General features: G+C 42.6%; 2 protein-coding genes across 2 annotated transcripts in view; one reads left to right on the forward strand and one right to left on the reverse strand.

Moving 5' to 3' along the window:
• Window positions 1-8,582, reverse strand: part of cos (kinesin-like protein costa) — a 131,323-nt gene extending 122,741 nt beyond the window's left edge. The window contains exons 1-3 of the mRNA XM_071665289.1: window positions 8,443-8,582; window positions 7,358-7,541; window positions 4,922-5,067 (exon numbers count right to left, since the gene is read on the reverse strand). Of these exons, the coding sequence (XP_071521390.1) occupies window positions 4,922-5,067; window positions 7,358-7,541; window positions 8,443-8,472 (360 nt within the window). The 5' untranslated portion in view covers window positions 8,473-8,582. The remainder of the gene's footprint in view (window positions 1-4,921; window positions 5,068-7,357; window positions 7,542-8,442) is intronic.
• A 3,409-nt stretch (window positions 8,583-11,991) lies between these two features.
• LOC139750650 (uncharacterized) lies at window positions 11,992-15,961 on the forward strand. Its single transcript, XM_071665329.1, has 3 exons — window positions 11,992-12,214; window positions 12,475-12,533; window positions 13,878-15,961. The coding sequence occupies exons 1-3, from the start codon at window positions 12,148-12,150 to the stop codon at window positions 14,595-14,597; spliced, it is 846 nt and encodes a 281-aa protein (XP_071521430.1). The 5' UTR covers window positions 11,992-12,147; the 3' UTR covers window positions 14,598-15,961.
• Window positions 15,962-16,986: the final 1,025 nt, after the last annotated feature.

Below are 16,986 nucleotides of genomic sequence, written 5' to 3' on the forward strand. Positions count from 1 at the left end.
TATGTGATAGAGTGTGTGCTACTCCTGAAACAGGAATTGAGGGAGTATGTGATAGAGTGTGTGCTACTCCTGAAACAGGAATTGAGGGAGTATGTGATAGAGTGTGTGCTACTCCTGAAACAGGAATTGAGGGAGTATGTGATAGAGTGTGTGCTACTCCTGAAACAGGAATTGAGGGAGTATGTGATAGAGTGTGTGCTACTCCTGAAACAGGAATTGAGGGAGTATGTGATAGAGTGTGTGCTACTCCTGAAACAGGAATTGAGGGAGTATGTGATAGAGTGTGTGCTACTCCTGAAACAGGAATTGAGGGAGTATGTGATAGAGTGTGTGCTACTCCTGAAACAGGAATTGAGGGAGTATGTGATAGAGTGTGTGCTACTCCTGAAACAGGAATTGAGGGAGTATGTGATAGAGTGTGTGCTACTCCTGAAACAGGAATTGAGGGAGTATGTGATAGAGTGTGTGCTACTCCTGAAACAGGAATTGAGGGAGTATGTGATAGAGTGTGTGCTACTCCTGAAACAGGAATTGAGGGAGTATGTGATAGAGTGTGTGCTACTCCTGAAACAGGAATTGAGGGAGTATGTGATAGAGTGTGTGCTACTCCTGAAACAGGAATTGAGGGAGTATGTGATAGAGTGTGTGCTACTCCTGAAACAGGAATTGAGGGAGTATGTGATAGAGTGTGTGCTACTCCTGAAACAGGAATTGAGGGAGTATGTGATAGAGTGTGTGCTACTCCTGAAACAGGAATTGAGGGAGTATGTGATAGAGTGTGTGCTACTCCTGAAACAGGAATTGAGGGAGTATGTGATAGAGTGTGTGCTACTCCTGAAACAGGAATTGAGGGAGTATGTGATAGAGTGTGTGCTACTCCTGAAACAGGAATTGAGGGAGTATGTGATAGAGTGTGTGCTACTCCTGAAACAGGAATTGAGGGAGTATGTGATAGAGTGTGTGCTACTCCTGAAACAGGAATTGAGGGAGTATGTGATAGAGTGTGTGCTACTCCTGAAACAGGAATTGAGGGAGTATGTGATAGAGTGTGTGCTACTCCTGAAACAGGAATTGAGGGAGTATGTGATAGAGTGTGTGCTACTCCTGAAACAGGAATTGAGGGAGTATGTGATAGAGTGTGTGCTACTCCTGAAACAGGAATTGAGGGAGTATGTGATAGAGTGTGTGCTACTCCTGAAACAGGAATTGAGGGAGTATGTGATAGAGTGTGTGCTACTCCTGAAACAGGAATTGAGGGAGTATGTGATAGAGTGTGTGCTACTCCTGAAACAGGAATTGAGGGAGTATGTGATAGAGTGTGTGCTACTCCTGAAACAGGAATTGAGGGAGTATGTGATAGAGTGTGTGCTACTCCTGAAACAGGAATTGAGGGAGTATGTGATAGAGTGTGTGCTACTCCTGAAACAGGAATTGAGGGAGTATGTGATAGAGTGTGTGCTACTCCTGAAACAGGAATTGAGGGAGTATGTGATAGAGTGTGTGCTACTCCTGAAACAGGAATTGAGGGAGTATGTGATAGAGTGTGTGCTACTCCTGAAACAGGAATTGAGGGAGTATGTGATAGAGTGTGTGCTACTCCTGAAACAGGAATTGAGGGAGTATGTGATAGAGTGTGTGCTACTCCTGAAACAGGAATTGAGGGAGTATGTGATAGAGTGTGTGCTACTCCTGAAACAGGAATTGAGGGAGTATGTGATAGAGTGTGTGCTACTCCTGAAACAGGAATTGAGGGAGTATGTGATAGAGTGTGTGCTACTCCTGAAACAGGAATTGAGGGAGTATGTGATAGAGTGTGTGCTACTCCTGAAACAGGAATTGAGGGAGTATGTGATAGAGTGTGTGCTACTCCTGAAACAGGAATTGAGGGAGTATGTGATAGAGTGTGTGCTACTCCTGAAACAGGAATTGAGGGAGTATGTGATAGAGTGTGTGCTACTCCTGAAACAGGAATTGAGGGAGTATGTGATAGAGTGTGTGCTACTCCTGAAACAGGAATTGAGGGAGTATGTGATAGAGTGTGTGCTACTCCTGAAACAGGAATTGAGGGAGTATGTGATAGAGTGTGTGCTACTCCTGAAACAGGAATTGAGGGAGTATGTGATAGAGTGTGTGCTACTCCTGAAACAGGAATTGAGGGAGTATGTGATAGAGTGTGTGCTACTCCTGAAACAGGAATTGAGGGAGTATGTGATAGAGTGTGTGCTACTCCTGAAACAGGAATTGAGGGAGTATGTGATAGAGTGTGTGCTACTCCTGAAACAGGAATTGAGGGAGTATGTGATAGAGTGTGTGCTACTCCTGAAACAGGAATTGAGGGAGTATGTGATAGAGTGTGTGCTACTCCTGAAACAGGAATTGAGGGAGTATGTGATAGAGTGTGTGCTACTCCTGAAACAGGAATTGAGGGAGTATGTGATAGAGTGTGTGCTACTCCTGAAACAGGAATTGAGGGAGTATGTGATAGAGTGTGTGCTACTCCTGAAACAGGAATTGAGGGAGTATGTGATAGAGTGTGTGCTACTCCTGAAACAGGAATTGAGGGAGTATGTGATAGAGTGTGTGCTACTCCTGAAACAGGAATTGAGGGAGTATGTGATAGAGTGTGTGCTACTCCTGAAACAGGAATTGAGGGAGTATGTGATAGAGTGTGTGCTACTCCTGAAACAGGAATTGAGGGAGTATGTGATAGAGTGTGTGCTACTCCTGAAACAGGAATTGAGGGAGTATGTGATAGAGTGTGTGCTACTCCTGAAACAGGAATTGAGGGAGTATGTGATAGAGTGTGTGCTACTCCTGAAACAGGAATTGAGGGAGTATGTGATAGAGTGTGTGCTACTCCTGAAACAGGAATTGAGGGAGTATGTGATAGAGTGTGTGCTACTCCTGAAACAGGAATTGAGGGAGTATGTGATAGAGTGTGTGCTACTCCTGAAACAGGAATTGAGGGAGTATGTGATAGAGTGTGTGCTACTCCTGAAACAGGAATTGAGGGAGTATGTGATAGAGTGTGTGCTACTCCTGAAACAGGAATTGAGGGAGTATGTGATAGAGTGTGTGCTACTCCTGAAACAGGAATTGAGGGAGTATGTGATAGAGTGTGTGCTACTCCTGAAACAGGAATTGAGGGAGTATGTGATAGAGTGTGTGCTACTCCTGAAACAGGAATTGAGGGAGTATGTGATAGAGTGTGTGCTACTCCTGAAACAGGAATTGAGGGAGTATGTGATAGAGTGTGTGCTACTCCTGAAACAGGAATTGAGGGAGTATGTGATAGAGTGTGTGCTACTCCTGAAACAGGAATTGAGGGAGTATGTGATAGAGTGTGTGCTACTCCTGAAACAGGAATTGAGGGAGTATGTGATAGAGTGTGTGCTACTCCTGAAACAGGAATTGAGGGAGTATGTGATAGAGTGTGTGCTACTCCTGAAACAGGAATTGAGGGAGTATGTGATAGAGTGTGTGCTACTCCTGAAACAGGAATTGAGGGAGTATGTGATAGAGTGTGTGCTACTCCTGAAACAGGAATTGAGGGAGTATGTGATAGAGTGTGTGCTACTCCTGAAACAGGAATTGAGGGAGTATGTGATAGAGTGTGTGCTACTCCTGAAACAGGAATTGAGGGAGTATGTGATAGAGTGTGTGCTACTCCTGAAACAGGAATTGAGGGAGTATGTGATAGAGTGTGTGCTACTCCTGAAACAGGAATTGAGGGAGTATGTGATAGAGTGTGTGCTACTCCTGAAACAGGAATTGAGGGAGTATGTGATAGAGTGTGTGCTACTCCTGAAACAGGAATTGAGGGAGTATGTGATAGAGTGTGTGCTACTCCTGAAACAGGAATTGAGGGAGTATGTGATAGAGTGTGTGCTACTCCTGAAACAGGAATTGAGGGAGTATGTGATAGAGTGTGTGCTACTCCTGAAACAGGAATTGAGGGAGTATGTGATAGAGTGTGTGCTACTCCTGAAACAGGAATTGAGGGAGTATGTGATAGAGTGTGTGCTACTCCTGAAACAGGAATTGAGGGAGTATGTGATAGAGTGTGTGCTACTCCTGAAACAGGAATTGAGGGAGTATGTGATAGAGTGTGTGCTACTCCTGAAACAGGAATTGAGGGAGTATGTGATAGAGTGTGTGCTACTCCTGAAACAGGAATTGAGGGAGTATGTGATAGAGTGTGTGCTACTCCTGAAACAGGAATTGAGGGAGTATGTGATAGAGTGTGTGCTACTCCTGAAACAGGAATTGAGGGAGTATGTGATAGAGTGTGTGCTACTCCTGAAACAGGAATTGAGGGAGTATGTGATAGAGTGTGTGCTACTCCTGAAACAGGAATTGAGGGAGTATGTGATAGAGTGTGTGCTACTCCTGAAACAGGAATTGAGGGAGTATGTGATAGAGTGTGTGCTACTCCTGAAACAGGAATTGAGGGAGTATGTGATAGAGTGTGTGCTACTCCTGAAACAGGAATTGAGGGAGTATGTGATAGAGTGTGTGCTACTCCTGAAACAGGAATTGAGGGAGTATGTGATAGAGTGTGTGCTAACAAGGGAGACAGCGACGAAGTATAACATTTTCTCTTTAAGCATAATAATGTTCTTTTCACATCCTCCACTGTAATATCTCCAATGAGTCACTGGGGCAAAAAATTTACTATATACTCTGATGGTAGACAAGAATATTGAGGTGGATATAATCAAACTGGAACTCACCCCTTGTTCTCCGTTTAAATGTTAACTGCATAAAGGAAATCCTACCTTATATTAGTTCCTTCAGCATCCCGACCACCCAAAAGTTCCAATCTTTACAATCTTTTATATACCACTTGAATTTTCATTGTACAAAACTTACTGATACTACAGCACATAATTATATGAAACTTACTGATACTACTACATACCCTCATAAGGTTGAATACATGGCGCACAGCTTGAGGTAGTAGTCCAAACTCTTCTTCATTCATTGCCCAGAGAAAGTCTGGCCCAGTAACAGTATAAGTCTTTCCAGAACCACGCTGGCCATAACCAAGCACTGTCACATTATAGCCTGAAAAATATTTCTAGTTAAAATGAGGAAGAGATACTGAATAAAACTTTGATTATACCATGCTGGAAAAACATGTCTTTGAAAATTTAATACATTTCTATTAAAAAAGGGAAATATGAATAGTGAAAAAGCGTTTTTCTCTGGGGCAGTATCCTACAAGCTGTAAGAATCTCTTAATCCTCAGAGGTCATAATCCTCTTCCCCAAACTACCTGGTGAGATTATAGCTCATCACCCTGTGCTAACCACCCATTCATGTGGCCTGGCTTGCTGCAGGTCTACCTTCTACCAATCAGTAAAGTCCATCCAGTGAAGACATTACTGTCCCACGGCCAACTGCTGGCTATGCAGTAGACAGCCTGCACCCCCTAATTCTCAGAACAAGGTGGTCACCATCAGTATGAGAAAAGTTTTGATAAGAGAGAGGAAGGAAGGGCAGGAAAAACAATCAGAAAATCTGCCCATGTGACACCAACTTGGAGAGAAAGTTTTGTCCTTTGAATCTTTCTCCAGAGTCAGTCTGTCTCACAGTCTGAAAGTATACCAACATGGTGATAGACGGTGGTAAGAAAAAACTCTTAAAGAAGTTCATTAATGACCACAAACATACCTTATAAGTTATGAAGTTGCCCATAAGCAATCCATTTTTTCAGGGGAGCAGCCCCAACACCATACAAGTAGATCACTGAATTCTACAGTAAGGTCATGCTTGAAAAAGGCATTTGAGGAATGCTAAAGACTTCTTTTGTTAATCTCCTCCAGGAACAAGTTCCTTAAAAAGACCAAACCACAAGCGATTTTTCTGAAATCAAAAACAGATTCGGGCCTCTACGCCCACCCACATCTGCTAGCTCCTATGAAGGGTCAGAAATTACATCACACATATGCCACGCATTTTTGGTCAACCTGTTTGAAAAAGACAGACAAAATGGAGAAAGTACTGGGGAGAGCAACTAAGATGACTCTTGCACTGGGAAACAAATACTGTAAGAGCCAACTGGGCTCACTAGTGGAAAAGGAACTTCAATATCTATAGCCCAGTGGAAAAGGAATTTCATTATCTATAAGTTTTACATATAGCTAGTAAAAAAGGAGAAGGCAGCCTACAGCATGAATCCTGCTGGGCCACAAAAGGCAAAAGGGGAAAAAGACCTGGGTATAATATTCTCTGGAGACCTAAAGCCAAGAAAGTGGTGCACAGAAGCAGTGCATCCCTATCTTAAATTTTGGGTTCAATTTTGGTCAACCTACTTAAAAAAAAGACAGGCAAAATGGAGAAAGTACTGGGGAGAGCAACAAAGATTATTCTTGCACTGGGAAACAAATTCTGTAAGAGCCAACTAAATGACAAGTTCAGTTAGCTTAGAAAAGAGAATGTTAAAAGTTGACCAAATACAGGTATTCAGAACTATCAGAGGCTTTGATAATCTTAATCTAACAAGTTAGTTATGGATAGAGTTGTTTGATTTCACTTGTAGTAATGAATATAAACTTGTGGCAAATGCTTGATAAATATTTGGCTTTCAATCCAAGACAAATATCATTTTCATTTCCATAATTACATGAAAAGTAAACAGGTTTTTCTTTATGGAACATATGTATGTCTTTCAATTCCTAACACATTAATTTCTGAGTTTCTGATCTCTTCTACTATCAAAAACAGCCTTATCAATAATCTGTTGCTATTTGATTTCCTTTCTATTTCTGAATTTGCCCCACTCTACCTCAAACTCCTTCCTCCCTTAATTTTTACTAGGGCCTCTATGTGTTACCTTTAGCACCATCCCAAGGCCATACTAATCAAATTAGCTCACTTTTCAACATGTCTTTTACATTTACATGTATGTCTTTCATTTTATGAAAGGAAACAGCATATCTGAGGACATTTTCTTGCTGATATTATGATTCACAAATAGAAAAAAAGCCCACTGGTTAAAGATTAAAGAGAGGAGAGAAGATAGACAGTTTAAAGAATGTGTAGATAAATGATGGTTATAGAACAGAAATAGCATGTAAATCTCTTTAACGTTCCTGGGGGAATTCTTGAAAGACTTTCAGCTTTTGCATGATTATATATACATAAACATACAAAATCTGGCTCCACTAGGGGTGAGACTTATCATGTGGACTACAACCTTCAAAGTTTTTACTGCAACTGGCTTAAGGTATATTACTCAATGCTTCAAACACAATGGTGGAAGGAAAAAACAGTAATAATAATTAGAATGAACACAAGTCCTTCCAAAATTCTCGGAAGGAATGACATAATTATGTACATGAGAAATACTCACCCTGAAAGAAATTCACGACCAAATCCTCTAAACAAGCTGAATATAATTCTTTCTGAGTAACACCTGGACCAAACACGGCATCAAAGTCAAAGAAATGGTCATACCCCAATATGACCTGTGATGATGCTGGAGCCACTTCTACACAGCAACCCTGATTCTTTTCCTGTATTGAAGGAGGTCGTACCTGAAAAAATACATCAGGTTCACATACGTAGTTTCTAATGAGATGATAACATTCACAGTCATTATGAAATGACTGAAGAAGCCAAATTTTATCCTTTATCATAAACCCTTAGATGTAGCCCTGGTTCCAAGAGATCCAGTATAGATTTTCCATTACCATAGTTTCCTTATAAATGAATATGCTGCCAAGATCATTAATCAGATCTTCCACAAATTATCTATAGGCTTGTGGGATGATTCTGAAAAACACATGCTGAGTGAAGGAAAATGACATCTTATTACTGCTCTTACTTTCCATAGCCTGTGAAAAGCAAACTCTACCATCTTTACTATGTATTTCTGTGTGTACTATTTTTTTTCTACATTGTTTCTTGATTTTTTTTTCACCAATATGCAACCTAATTATAGTAAATGAGAGTGCAAAAATCTGTTTCATGAAAATAAGTGACATTCTGAGTTACAGACATCACCACATCTAGTTTCCCCTCTGGAGGCTCATGGATGCCTGGTCAGTTCTCTTTTGATTTTCTTTCAGTTCGGTGATGTTATTATTCTAAACAGAGGCCTTTCTTGATCTTACACATGATATATGTCATCTTAAGAACCAGAATACTGTTTCGGACATCCAGCTAATTTTGTTAGGTTTGGCTGGCTTTGAAATTATTTTTCCTATTGTTTTTGATGTCCTTTGAAGTATTTTGACCTTCATCTCTATTGCAAACTAGTAAATGTCCGGAATGGTAATTCTCCCATTCAAAATCGTAATTTCTCTCCAAACTTCATGGATTGGTTTGATGTATGGCACCAAAGTGTACCTAAAACAACTTTGGTCAACCAAGGACTTACTAAACTTTGATAAAAATCATCAAAAAATATATCATTTTTTCTATCTGGTTACTAACCCTTGATACAACCCTCACAGGAACCTCCATTTCTATATCCTAGGTAGACATGCAATCTTTCATTTTCACAAGGAAATAGTCATATAACGTGATTTTTCGCAACTTCAGAAAGTTTGTGAAATCATATGAAACAAATGTAAACAAAGCTTACACATGGGTCATGTAATATATATGTATGATTCTTATCGTAGCTAAAATACTAGCTAATTTTATAATTTGATTCTCTATAAATAAAATAAGGATTTTTTTAAAGACAAGATAATTATAACATTCAATATATATTCAGTTTACTAATACTTTATTCATAATATCATCTTCGTATTTAGTGATTTCATGTAAGCACTACAGAGGTATTGAATATCTATTCGTCATAATATCTAATTGGATATGAGGAATTTGAAACACCAAAGGCAATTTTCTTTGCTCTATCAACGGTAATTGAAAAAAAAAAAGATAGATACAGGACAGGCTGAAACCACCTTCCTGACCACTTATGCAGGAACAACATTCACACTAGCAGAGAATTCCTAACACTCAATCGCGCAACCCAGAACGGAAACTTACAATTATTTCACTTAAAATGAAATCTGTTCAATTCTCAGAGGCACAGAAGTAGATAACATTCTCTAATACGCTGTCAAATATTTCCTATGTGAATTCACCTAACCTCTGTAACCTCCTGTACACTATACAAAGATTAATAGCTTAAAAGGTAAATTCCATGAATAATGGTAGAGAGGCACTATGATGCTTTTCAACAGGTAAGGAGTATGTGTGGAAGACCATGAAGGATCTGTTGTAGTGCTGAGGTTAAATTTGGTTGGTTGCACGTTAGGGTTTTAGGCCTATCAATCAGCCAGGTAATTAAGGCCATGATCGTCAACCATCGAAAAAATTCAACGAATACTTCAGGTATTAAGGATAATTCGAAGACCATATATACTCTCGTTATGAATATATTCCGTACGTGAGGTTGAATGAATTTCGATGTGGTGAAGACTCTAGGGTTAGAATGGGTTCTTGACGCCACAGTAAGAGTTATTGTGTGTCAAATAGACCAGGTGAGGAAGGCCTCCTAAGTGTGTGATGTCAAAAGAGTGTGCGAGTGTGGTAATGAGCAGAGGCTCAATAGTAAGCGAGGCTTCAGTAAGACCAAGGGCGTGGAGTTACCTTTTGTACATTACGGAGAGAAAGTTTTCCACTCGTTTGTGCTTAAGATATGAAATCTTTGCAACATACCGGCATTTACTGTCTCCTTCCTTAGATCATTCTAACTCTCACATTAAACCACTATTTCTTGACCAATCTCTTCCTCAGCTTCTAATCTTAGCCTCTATAATTCTGTTTACCATGGACAGTATCTAGTTGATTTAGAAACTTTCAAGACTGTTATTAGGATTATCTCAACCTTATATTTCTGCTTCTTGAAGCGACGTAACCAGACCTGAGAAGCATATTAGCCTGCCAAATATTTTCTTATCAGAAAATTGAATGCGGTCTTGAACTTTATTTCTTTCACAGTTCTATTTTGGTTACTTTTTCTGGTAAATGATGTATCTGAAATAGAATATTGTTTTAGAAGAAATGCTTAAGTATATTTTGTAATGTTCGCTACGAATTATTTCCGAATTAATTGATTTTACAGCAATATAGTAAATGATGTGGCAGGTCGTGGGGGTAATGCTAATGGCAAATCTCACACATGGTCTGTCCATTATCAAAGACCGTCTTTGGTTGATTACCAGCAGCAAACTCCCATGAGTACCTACGGCCCTGCCTGAGACGGGACACCTTAAGAAAGCAAACAATCCTGTTAGAGGAACAATTCATTATCTATTTTATTCTATCATACTTGATCACCGTTTCCCGCGTCGGCGAGGTGGCGACAGGAAACAGACGAAGAACAACCCATCCACTCACATACATATACATAAACGCCCATACACGTACATAATCATACACATACATCTCAACATATACACATATACATACACAAGCATATAAATATATATACATATGTACATATTCATACCTGCCTTCACTCCATTCCCGGCGCCACCCGGCCCCGCAGGAAACAGCATCGCTGCCCCCAGCTTCAGCGAGTTAGCGCCGTTCACTTCTATGCGCTCCTGGATTCGAACCCGGGTTGACAATCGGGAAATGTAATGAGCGGTGTGGTAAGCCGTAGGGGTTTAAATGTCCCCGTTGTGCCCAAGGAACCAATTTAGAGTGTTTCTGAGGCTTGAAGATCGGTAGGGTCTCCATTAACCTACTAATTCAAAAGAGGTGGCAAGGGATCCTATGGAGTTTCGAACACATTCTGATGTGCAGTCTTATAAACCGTCACGGGTAAGTGTTTATATCTCGGATAGTCGTGTTAAACCCTAAGTCGAATCTTTAAGGACATATATGGTTTGCATCGATTTTACGTGATAGTACATGATAGAGGGCATGTGAAATGTCTGAGGTAAACCATGGAAAAGCTATAGTGCCTGGATGTGGAAAGGCCTCTTGTTAGTCGGTGTAAGAAGGGCCCAGGATGATTCTGTGTCCTTTTCTGTACTCTTTCCAGCTGGTGCCTTTATATCTGCTTGTGAGAAGGACCAGGATGGGGAGGCGCAGGTGACCTTAGGTAGACTGAAGACGGTATAGACTTTCCTGAGCTCAGGTGATAGAAGTAGGGATTCCAGTCGGCGGAGTAAGTACAGACGGTATGAAGAAAAATCTGGTGATAGTGCTGACATGACTCTTCCAGTTAAACCCGCCGTCTTTAGTGATACCAAGAAGTTTAAAGTCTCTGACGACCCTGGAGGACGTCAAAGCCTAGTCTGATGTTATTATTATCATCATGCGAGATCGTAATCTTTACCTACACCCAACCCTGGGTAAGGCCGGTATCAAATTAGTTTTTAGAAACTTGAAAGTTATGGTTGAGTCACCCATAAATGTGACGAGAAACATTAAATCAATATTTCGGAGAACCGTTTGCCTGGAATTCCTCAAAGATGACTGTATACAGCTGCATCCATAATTTGACCTGAAAATACGACAAATATCTTCATCTGCGACAAAGGCCAATGAAACTTTCACTAGCATGCAAAAGGTTCATGATTTGTGCACTTTCATTTTATAATCTTTTTCGTCTTTCATGGAGACACGGACCTTGTCCACAGTAAACGGAGCAAGTCGTGTAAGTTTAGTCCACAAAGACATTGTGCGATTCGGCTATTGACGGGTGTTAACATAATGGTGTTTTGTTCAATGTAACTGTTAGAACCTGAACTTTCTCCTTTTCCGGAAACACCTGGAGATACTTAAACTCACTTGTTATGGACATTTTAGGTGTCCATATGAAGAATAAATTGATATACTTAAATGTAACTAATCAGACATGTAACGCAATATAGAGATAATTACAGAAATAAAGTGAAGCAATGTTTGTAGCGGCTTCCACTAGTAGGGGTAAGGGTGACTTGGCACGTTTCGGCATGAGGCAGAGAACGCTATATAACCTCCCTGTACCTGAGCGTTGCATCATTCAAGCGGGGCTTTAGGTGTGTTGCAGGTTAACTGGCGATCCATCAAGTTCTTGCCACGAGGACTGACTTGTTAGAGGAATCCGGTTTGAGGAGGGAAGATCTACTTAAGCCGCCAAGTGTAACGCCCTGCGAGACCCGACGGGCGGTTTACCATCAGCGATAAAGGATGAGGAGGAGGAGGGCAGGAGGAGTGAGCTGGTGGTGGTGTGTTATGGCAGGCGGCATTATTCTAGGTACTGATGAGTGACACCTGGACTGCTTGACTTAACCCCGCCTCCAGTGACAAGTATGAACATTCGAACGTCGTCAGACACTTGAAAGGGCTGGACGAGAGGCGCCAGATTGAAACGACACTTTTCTGAATCGGACTGACGCGAAAATGAATTTGTTGACATTAGCTAATATTACTGTAGCTATAATTCTTGCTGTAAGATATAAATGATTTAGAAGCGAGTGCTGTACCATATGACTGATAAGTGTACTTCCCCGCCAGGAACTGCCACAGGCGCACCAGCAAGCGGGAGGGAGGCAGCTGCTGAGCAACCTAAGAGGGTAAGTTGTTCCACTACACAAACTGGGATGGTTTTTCAGTGTGTACCTCTCCTGTGACAACCGTGTTTATTACTGACTGATACGGTAAGTTTTGCTGCTTTTGGTTTGTGGCAATGAATAGACGTCATGTCTTTGATAACTGTTGGAGTGGGTTTTAAATTTTAATGAGAAGTAGGAAATGCCGACGAGGTTACCTCAAAGGTTATCCCAAGAAGCGCTCTACTACTACAGTAAAGACGTGCTAGTCGATCAAACTGTCATTATCAGAGCTGATCTAAAAGCAAATAGCGACGGGAAACGAGACAATTACTCCACAGTAGGACAATGGATCCAGATGACCTGTCACCTCGGATATTGAAAGAAGTAGATCGAGGCAAACTTTTCCACTGCGTAAATTGTTTGATAAACCATTTGAAGGGGAGGTGCCATAGGACTGGATCCTAGAAACTAATTGAGAAGGTGCCGGAGGACTGGATCCTAGAAACTAATTGAGAAGGTGCCGGAAGACTGGAGCCTAGCATTTTTCGCTCCAGTACTTAAGTAAAAGGATGAGAACATTTTCATTAATTTCGTTTCCATATCCTGGAAAATGATAAAGCTTTTGTTTGGAATAAGTTTACCAGGACAAGGCTAGCGTTAGGATTTAGTGACAGTGAGTGACTGATATGCCCAGTACCACTACCCATTAAGATCCAGTCTTCCTTGTTCCCTGCTGCTGTACTACGTTAACCACAAGAAAAGCATAATCCACTGTAGGTAAGGCTAACCACACCACAACTGCCTCCAAGCCAGGGGCAGGACCTACCACACCACATCTGCCTCCAGGCCAGGGGCAGAACCGACCATACCACAACTGCCTCCAAGCCAGGGGCAGTACCTACCACACCACATCTGCCTCCAGGCCAGGGGCAGAACCGACCACACCACGCCTGCCTCTAGGCCAGGGGTAGGGCCTACTACCACACCTGCCTCCAAACCAGGGGCAGGACCTACTACCACACCTGCCTCCAGGCTAGGGGCAACACCTGCCTCCAACACGTCTCCAGGATAGGGGCTACACCTGCTTCCACACCTGCTTCTAGGTCAGACATACACCATATTACGATATGAGCCTCTAAAAATGAAACATGTAGCCTAATGTGTTGCTCAAGATTAGGTCTGTTTCATTAATAGACAACGACGCTCTAAGGTATGAAGAAAAATATATGTGTGAGACTAAACAGGACAAATTATAGAATGGTGCGCTACAGAGGTGTTGTGTATTCTGTATAATGTAAGAAGTATCTTTAGTATTATGCAATAATCATGTTCTGAAGTCTGTACATCACCTATTTCTTTTCTCAGGATAAACGAGGATATGGTATAAGTGGCGGCCTTGGTCACGCCCTCCTGCAACGCCTAGCGGGTCACTCAGGCTACAGCGGGAGTGATGCAGGTGTTGGTGGCCTCCAGCTACTGCTGGGGGGTCAGCAGCAGGGGGGTCACCTGAACCCCTCGACGGCCGACCTCGCCAACCAGGCTGCTGGCCAGGCCACGGCCGCGGCAGAGTCGCAGGCGGAGGCGGCCTACAAAGCGGCACAAGAAGCATCGCGCAAGGTAGCCGCCAAGGCCTCCTCCGCGGCACAGAAGGCTCAAGCGGCAGCGGCAGCGAAGTATGCTGAGGCCGCACAACTCACCCAGGCTGCTCAACTCGCACAGGCGATCGTCTTCAAAGAGGCGGCTCAGGCCGCCAAGACCGCGCGCACTGTGCAGGCAGCAGACGCTATCCGTCTGCTTGCGTTGTCGCAGTTAGCTATCCTGCAGCAGGCGTTGGGGGCAGCCGAGGCGCAAGCGGCCGTGGCCCAACAGGTGCTGAGCGCCGCCACCGAGGCCTACCGAGAGCAGAGCGCCATGCTCAGCCAGGCACAGAAAGCCGCTAACAACATCCTTCAGAAACAGACCGTCGCCGTGGCGGAATTGGCACGTACACAGGGCGCGGCCCAGAAGGCTCGGGCCGCTGCCACCAAGGCCTTGTACAAAGCTCACCCGTCAGGTGGCGCCCCGCGGTCCTACGGCTCACACTGAGTCCTCGTCGGGTCATCGCCACCAGCTGATGTGCGTCAAGTCTGACCAGAGGACAAAAGATGTTCCTGTCACTGAACTTGACATCGCTTACCAACTTACCTCCAACATATCATACATGGAACTTGTAAACGAGAAAACATCTCTAAGGTTTCATATTTCTCTGACACCCAAGACAGAAATTACAAATTTCACTTTTTACTCACCGTGAGATGTTACCTCCCTGGCGGCAGCCGCTGAAGGCGTGGACCACAACAAACCTCTACCATCGACCTGCTTCAGCTACCCTGTGGTACTTCCTCCGCCTCCAGCACTACCAAGTAGCCACTCTGTTGGTATTAAAAGCTAAAATATTTTTTTTTGACATTCTTCTGGAAGTCAAGCATATACCTCATGTTTGTGCGAAAGCTTTTTTTCCCCCATATTTTGTAGAGGTGAGCATGATGCATCCTTTAAGGCATTTTCTTAAGGAAACACAGACTCACGATACTTATGTCAATAGTAGTGACAAGATTGAAATGAGAAAAAAGAAAAAGAAGTAGAAATGGCTACAGTGATGCGTTTAACAAGAACTCTACAACACAAGCCAAACGGGATATAACACAGCTCATATACAAAACTTAGTTTATTCAAATATTTCAAGAACTGTTTTCCTAATTATCATTTACTTTCATGGATACGGAACGCTAGCTGAACAATGGTGATGAATATATTCGACAGCATCCTTGCCATTTCCCGTAACAGAAGATAGTTTGGATAAATATCACGGGCTATGTGTGCGCGGGTCCCTCAAGCAAATACAGCTGCATAGACTTGGCTGATATAGCAAAAAAAGCTATGATGTCAATCCTGGATGGGCGAAGCGATATTTACGTAGTGGACGACACCTGCAGCAACATAGATCATTACATTATAGATTTACCAAACCTCTACGAAGCGTCAGGTACATCGTTAAGTCAAGTATTTCCTAAACAGGTCAGGTCTTGCAAGCTGACCAGCTGACCTTCACGGAGCAAGAACTGCCTCAGACGTGTGGGCTTCCCTCACCGTGGCTCACTGTGGTCTTCATAGGCCGGCGTCTCTCCAGTCTCGGTACCCGTCAATACGAATGAGATTTTCAAGAGTATATCTTTAAAAGGAAAAAAAATCACATTGAAAATAGCGTTTGTAAGGCATGGATATTGGCTAAACTATGGCACAGTACTCTAGTCACGATAGACGCGTGTGACAGCGGCCCCGACCTGTAAGGGCCTCAACCTCCTCCAGGAGGAGGTCAAATGTCTGTTAGTAAGTGGCTCGTGAGCCGCTCCAACTTTCCCATAATATTCCTGTATTTAATTTATTCAATAAATAATTTATGTTCCTTGGTGGTGAATATCATTATCCCAGACAGTCCTAAGAGTCAGTGTTCCTAAATATATCTCGTCCTTTGGTAGAAAGGACGTATAATTCCAACCCAGCTAAGATAACCTCCGCTACATAGTCAGAGCAGCTGGCGACATCCTATCCGGCGTACCAGTGCTAGTCCCAAGGAAAATCAGCTGAAAAGGTGTGAGGAAGACCATTAAGCCTTCCCAAAGTGTCAAAGTTTGCATTTCGAGAGGGAGGGGGATGATATATGACACGAAAATTTCTGGTATTCCTCTTCGGCTCCTTATTCTTTGAGAAACAGAACAACCTTAACTTTCTGATTTATTCATGCGGCTTTTTTCTGAGTGCTGAGATTTTATTCGTGGCTCTTCTTTGAATTCATTCGTTTTTTTTTTTTCTACCTCTGATCAGTTTTGCTGACCAGAACTGAATAGTGTATTCCAAGTGAAGTCTGACCTCACGGTCTTGGGAAACCTGAGGACTTCAAGGACTTAAAACGTTAACCAGACGAGATCCTGATAACCTTCCTCTACAGCCAACCTAGTCCAGGGGGTAAATACATATACAGGTAAGCTATACTGACAGAATTTATTGATATATTTTGACATTAGAGTCACAGCTTTCTTTCAGTATCATTTATATTACATTACATAATGTAATAATTAAAATCTTGATCAGGGAACTTGGGTTATGACTTAGCCTTTGTGCTTAGTCGTACTTCTCGTTAGGCTCCCGAGATGGCGCGAAAGACTAGCTTTTCAGTTCGATTACATGGCGCGCAACAGATGTGAACCACATACGCAGACCCAAGCGGTGCTGAAAGCCTGATTTCTCTGTCAAAATCGGTGGTCCTTTAAAAGCCTCATCGGTCACTTGCAGTGGGACGCTCCACCCTCAACTCTCCGACTAATGTCCTCAGCTACCGATGTGCTCCAGCACCGCCTCCTCCAAGTTGTGCCTCCGCCTTCTCTGTTCTGCTGGAGCTCTCTGGGACCGCGCCATCGCCGCTTCCTTCCCACAT

Source organism: Panulirus ornatus, chromosome 10, assembly GCF_036320965.1.
Source record: "Panulirus ornatus isolate Po-2019 chromosome 10, ASM3632096v1, whole genome shotgun sequence".
NCBI classification, from domain to species: domain Eukaryota; kingdom Metazoa; phylum Arthropoda; class Malacostraca; order Decapoda; family Palinuridae; genus Panulirus; species Panulirus ornatus.